Below are 6,211 nucleotides of genomic sequence, written 5' to 3' on the forward strand. Positions count from 1 at the left end.
GTATGAGACGCTCTGGGTTCTCAATTGACTCCAATGTAGACCTGAATTTCTTTTAATGACATGTCAACATTTCTGAACACATCAAAGTGTCACTGATAATTCAACAATGAAATAGCTTCATGTGAAAGTGAACAGATTTCACGTACATAATGCTTTGTTAGGTTTATTATTTTCATTTCACACGTAAAACACATTTATTGATTCATTCACCACTCCCATCAGTTTTGGACGCTCTGAGCTCCAACCAATCAGACGCAACCAGTGTACGCAAAGGATGATGGGAGAACGGAGAGACCCTCTTAGAAAAAGAAGGTGCCGTAATTGACTGATTGATTCTAACGCAGGTATGTAAAAATATATGACTACCTTGAGAAAGTGATGAATGTTTTAGAAAGCACCGTTGCTATGGCGATGAAGACAATCCGCTTTGCGCTACCGGTTGTTCATTTATTACTAAACGTAGGTTTTATGTCGGGTTCCTGCGACGGGAGGACACGAGACAGATCCCAGCTGAGCAAGTTGTGCTTAAACTCTGCGGGTAATTTGCATGTTGACAGGAATATTAATCAGCTGATATCAAACATGAAATGTTGTCAGAGAGCAGTCCGAGTACCAAGACTGCAGCGTGTCTCTATTCCGGTCCGAGGGACACACCGTCCCCGCGTGTTTTCGATGTTGTCACATGTCCTCCTCCTCCTCCACCTTTTCCCGCGGGGGCAAGCTGGAATTAATGACTGAATTAATATTGGAAAACAAAGGTCCACCTGATCAACACTAACCATACTCAGACTGGTATTTGTCTGGTGCGTCAATCACCAAAGCTTCAAGCCTTCTGCACATTTTTATTTCAACGTTTGCTGATCTCAACGGGATGAAGAATCTTACTCTGTAACTGTATTCTGACACAAAAGCAAAGAACCTGAAATTGAAATGATTCACACTCGTACCTTCATGTAAATGAGTATGTGTATGAAAACGCTTATTATATTTAAGTATACTTCCCTAAATGTGGTCCTAACACTCGTAATATTCCTGATTTCTTTGCTCGTTATTTTTGGAATCATCATGTTCCACTTTCATTTGCAGAAATGACAAAGCCGAAAACCAAACCGTGCCCGTCCTGCCAGGCTCCAAACGCCTGCAACAGGAAGACGTGCAGCGCATGCCTGGGCAGCCTGGACGTAAAGGTGAAGCTGAGAAAGAAACAGGAAAAGGTTAAGAACAGCGACTGGGCCGCCTCCATTAGAAAAAACAGGAATTCCAGCAGGGTGGTTCATTCTGCCCAGTTATCAGTAAGTTTAAGGTTTATCTCGGTGGTCAGTGTTTCCTTGGATATCAGGAAGTAACAAAAACTAACAAGAGCATGAACAGAAAAGGTACTTACATCAGAATAGCATCACTGCACTAGAAAAAACTCCACCTATTTAACTTTAGCTGCTTGTGGTTTGTGTTTTAATCGGCCGTTAACTGGAACACATAACATTTGAGGACCAGAAATGTGCAGGTTTGTTCATAGCGTCGCTCCTCTTTAACTGTCTACGACGACAAAGATGTGAAGCTGAACAGTTTGTTGTGCATCAACTCGTTCACATCAAACTTCATTTGTTCATGGTTTGTAAATTCCAGAGAGGTGCATTTCAGGCCATGTCATGCTGTTCCTATTCATGGCCACACAGTGAACCACTCCTTTGTGGTGACGCCTGATCAGACCCAACTGGCTGCATAGATGTTCCTTTGTTCTTGCAGGTTTTCAAACTACACGCCCTGGGCTACCAGCCTGTTCTGTTTCTCTGCCAGTGTGACCGCAAGGGTCGTATCATAGGAGACCTCATCACCCACATCCAGCCAGCGGGAGGCGCTGCACATGAGATCCTCATGGAGATGAGGAAACTTTATGAAGACCTGCTGAGTGGTAAGACGTCCTCTGTCTGCTCTCTGTAACCATGTATCACGTAGCCTGTCCCAGCTCAGCTATATATATATAAAGCATGCCATGCTGAACCTCTGGTGGTACCCGTGTGAGTCAGTGCGTTTACATGCACATGAAAAAAATGAATTATTGCCTTAATTGGACTATACCAGGAGAACTTAAGTGCATGTAAACGTGTTACTCTCATTATCCGATGACGCCCAGATAATGCGATTGAATCTGAGTTTTCATCGGATAAGGCGTGTGCGCATGCTCCACGACCACCGCTGTGCTGGCGTGTGACCCCGGAACAAACCCATCCAAGAAAGCTGGTAGTAGAAGAAGAAGAACGGAGCCGTCTGAGGGACAGCGCAGATCTTACCTGCACTAGAAGTAGCACAAACATTGCGTACGAGACTCTTGTTTATCCAAAAAAGTGTTGAATAAGGTCAGCTGGACTTGTAGAAGCTCCACCTGTACGTTGAAGACTCTTGTTTATTATATCACGCAATAGGTCAACCAGAAATCGGACCGTATTAACGTGGTATTATCCTGCTGAAAAGACACGTATCGCCCCCTAGTGTGGAGGAGGAGAACAGTTATTAGATTTTCTTGCGCTGCATGTAAACTGGGACAAGGACTGTAGTCAGAAAGACGTGAGCAGGAATGAAAAAACCGGCTGATTGTGCATAGATTTAGCACCAATATGATTATGTAATGTGGCCTATGATTGTTGCTCCAATGATGTTTTCATGTTTACAGTTACTTATTTCATAAACTAACTTACCGTGACTTGTGGAAAAGGGGGAAAAGTCCGCTGGTTGATCGACCGACTGGTCAGAACTGAGTCGATCTGGGTGAGCACAGCGTGCTCCACTGGACAAAATAAATCAGTACACCAGCGGGTGCGTTTGTCGTTGTCACTTTGTTTTTTCGATCGGCGCAACACTTCACCGATACGATAGAACCCCAGATAGAAGTGGAGCCTTCCTATCAGGCCCCAATATATCTGTGACCGATAATCGGTCGGTCACTAATTCTTGTACACTTCTTCAGAGCGTACCTGGTGAGGTCGTTAGCATCCCCACTGTACAAAGCTCTTAACAGTGCTATGGTTGATGTGTCAAATGCTACAAAGTCAGAAAAGAGGATTTATATCTGGATTTATACTCATTAATGGAGAACGTAGAAAAGCTCTCCAGATGTCACACCGTCCCAGAGGCTACCTGTGCTGGGTGATGTGGGTCAGTGAGGGAGTCAGGTGACTGAAGATGTGCACATCACTTCTTATTCTGTGTTTATGTGAACTGTACATTTTTCTTTCTTTTTTTTTTTTCCAACCACTTTCAATGAATATTTAATATTTTGCAGAATTACAAGCTCCACCACATAATGAAGCGGCTCCAAACTGGACACCAGCAGCTGGACCATCCTCTGACAACAGTGTCGGCACTGGACCAGACCCAGACCCAGACCCAGACCCACACCCACACCCACACCCACACCCAGACCCAGACCCAGACCCAGACCCAGACCCAGATCCAGACCCCAGACCCAGACCCAGACCCAGATCCAGACCCAGACCTAGACCCAGACCCAGACCTAGACCCAGACCTAGACCCAGACCCAGACCTAGACCCAGACCTAGACCTAGACCCAGACCTAGACCCAGACCTAGACCCAGACCCACACCCAGACCCAGACCCAGACCCACACCTAGACCCAGACCCAGACCTAGACCCAGACCTAGACCCAGACCCAGACCCAGACCTAGACCCAGACCCAGCCCCAGACCAGGAGGCTCCAAATGAGGAGTTTATTCTTCATTCAGAACCTGTACCAACATCTTCATCTCTTCTTCCTCCTACATCCTCCTCTTTATGTCCACTTCCTCCTGGTCCCTCCTATCCGTCTCCACTTCCTCCTACATCCTTCTATCCGTCTCCACTTCCTGCACCTCCATCTGTTTCTGCCGTGTACACCTCGGATGTCCCAACCAGGAAACGGAAAAGGAAAGGTTAGATTCACGTTGTGGTGCTGTAAACTGTAAATGTGCTCAAACACATGACAACAGGTTTGTTATGGTTTGACAAGGTCTTTTCTTTATTATTATTTTCTACAGTTTTACAGACCTCACGTAATATTTCATTTGTTATTTTTCAGAATGCAGAAAACACCACACGCAGCAGATCTTTCTTTACGAAGCGATGGTGGACAGGAGCGTTGTGGATGTAAGTGATTTAGCCTCTGATGAGCTTGAGTAATCTGCACTAATTCAGCCTCTGAGTCTGCATTTGGCTCCAAACAGGAGATTAAAAAGGAGCACACTCCCTGATGTTTACGTGACGTGCTGCTCAGATATGATGTTGAGGCATCACAGCGAGTAACGGAAGCAACGTTGCTGTGTTTTTGTAAACTAGCCGTATGATATATTGAGCGATTCAGCAGCACACACATACGTGTATCAGCTCCTTTACGTGTGCGACCTGCACGTCTTTCTGAAACTGTTTGTTTGTATCACGTCTTTCAGGGAAAAGAAGAAGTTAAAGTGAAGTGGAAGCCCTGCTCAACATGGTCGGTAGTAACACGTTCTGTTTCAGGGTGAAGTCTAGTCAGACGTGGTATAGCTTTAAGACTCTACTGAAAACTGTCTGTCCGTCTCAGGAGCAGTGGACCAGGAGGAGACTGGAGACGACTGTGAGATGGACGGAGACAGTAACTCTGAGTAAAACGTGGTGGAATGAAGAGAGCGTGGAGTGCAGGGACAAATCCAGAGGTTCTTACAGAGAACTAAGAAACATGAAGGGGTCCAGATAGAGGAGCAGTTCTCAGACACATCGGCTGCACATGAGCAGTAAAAGAAATATTGAAACTGTCTCTCAGAGGAGCCTCAGCTCATCACCAGGTCTGTGCAGGACGCTGAGCTCCTGGTGATGCAGCTGGACCATCGGTGGCTCCACATCTGAAACAGACCAGGAACGTCTTGAGACTGTGGATGAGGAGGAACTAGAGAGGAACTAGAGCCCTTTCCTGAGCTTCACGGCTAATGTGGACGACTCTTCAGCCTCAGACGTGGTGGATTCATGCGCTGCCACAGGTGGAGTGGCGTATTATTCCTTGGTGAAAGTCTCAAATGGAGGAAAAGTGGCCTGGAGGTCTGAAGATCTGCAGAGTTTTTATCTCCTGACTGGCCTTTTTGTGGACAAACAGAGACAGTCTTTCACTGCTTTCATGACTGAAACACACTCAGGGACATTTTTTATATTGTAGAACTAGCTTTAACTGTTTATTTTAGGAGTTAGTGGTAAAAAGGCCGAAGCCTCTGAGTGGGAGTTTTTAAACGTTTCACTCAGTGGCTAAAATGTCCATTCACTGTAGTAGAGGACAGAGTGGGACAGAGGCAGCTCCTATTTCTATTTCAGCTCTGTTCTGTGAGTAGATTCTGTTGATGAAAAGATCAACATGTTGAGTTATCGTTCTAAGATGATTGTCTGTAAATAATAAATAATTAATAAATAAAGGTTTTTCAAAATCTCTCTCTCTCTCCATCTGTTTGGGATGAAGCCGTCTGTAAACATGACGCAGCCCTTTCACCTTCTTGTCTGTCATGTGGCTACGGTACAGGATTTAGATATTTAACATGATGAATGTGTAGGTTACTGGGGAATGGCAGTATGTTGTGGACTACTACTGTTACCTCAGAGTCTCTCACATACGATATGATGTCGTGGCTTTTCTACCCTTACGGGTACTCAGGGCCACGACGTGGGCCTTGGTTCTCCATAGACAGTGAGAGTCAGATCAAAGAAGCTGTTAGAGGATTTAGCGTCATACTGTGTTTCACGTGTTTTAAATCGTCTTGTTTGCGCTTCTCTCTGACGTTGTTGCTGATGCCGGCAGGGTGAGATGAAGTTCAGCTGTATGTGGAAGCAGAGGAGGTCCAGAACAGAGTGGGGGTCATTTAACCACCTGTTTTAAACTATTGCTTAGGAGTGATTTACCTTCTAACCAATCAGCAGTGTTCAATGTCACATTTACAGCCCTGATTCACCTGCTTCAGACCAACCACAGAGGAGGGACTAGAAACTATCCCTTTGGCCTCGTTCTGCCTCCCTTCTAGCAGTGGAAACAGATTTGTTGAGCGTTGAACTTGGGGGAATAACGTGACGGAGGCAGTGATTTTCTTTGGCCCTCTTTGACATATTCATTTAGACTAAAAACAGCTCTAAGGTTTCCTCTTAGTCATGGAGCGAGAAGGAAATGAAGTGGGCGTGGCCTTAACAAAAATGTGATGACACAGCA

The 6,211-nt window shown here is 45.4% G+C and overlaps 1 protein-coding gene across 1 annotated transcript; it reads left to right on the forward strand.

The window, feature by feature from the left end:
• Positions 1–1,088: 1,088 nt before the first annotated feature.
• LOC125023213 lies at positions 1,089–5,443 on the forward strand. The gene is made up of 6 exons (XM_047610320.1): positions 1,089–1,292; positions 1,747–1,912; positions 3,630–3,926; positions 4,073–4,140; positions 4,440–4,483; positions 4,574–5,443. Exons 1-6 carry the CDS (start codon positions 1,089–1,091, stop codon positions 4,608–4,610), a joined length of 816 nt encoding a protein of 271 aa, XP_047466276.1. The 3' UTR covers positions 4,611–5,443.
• Positions 5,444–6,211: the final 768 nt, after the last annotated feature.

The sequence above is a fragment of the Mugil cephalus genome, chromosome 1 (genome assembly GCF_022458985.1).
Source record: "Mugil cephalus isolate CIBA_MC_2020 chromosome 1, CIBA_Mcephalus_1.1, whole genome shotgun sequence".
NCBI classification, from domain to species: Eukaryota; Metazoa; Chordata; class Actinopteri; order Mugiliformes; family Mugilidae; genus Mugil; species Mugil cephalus.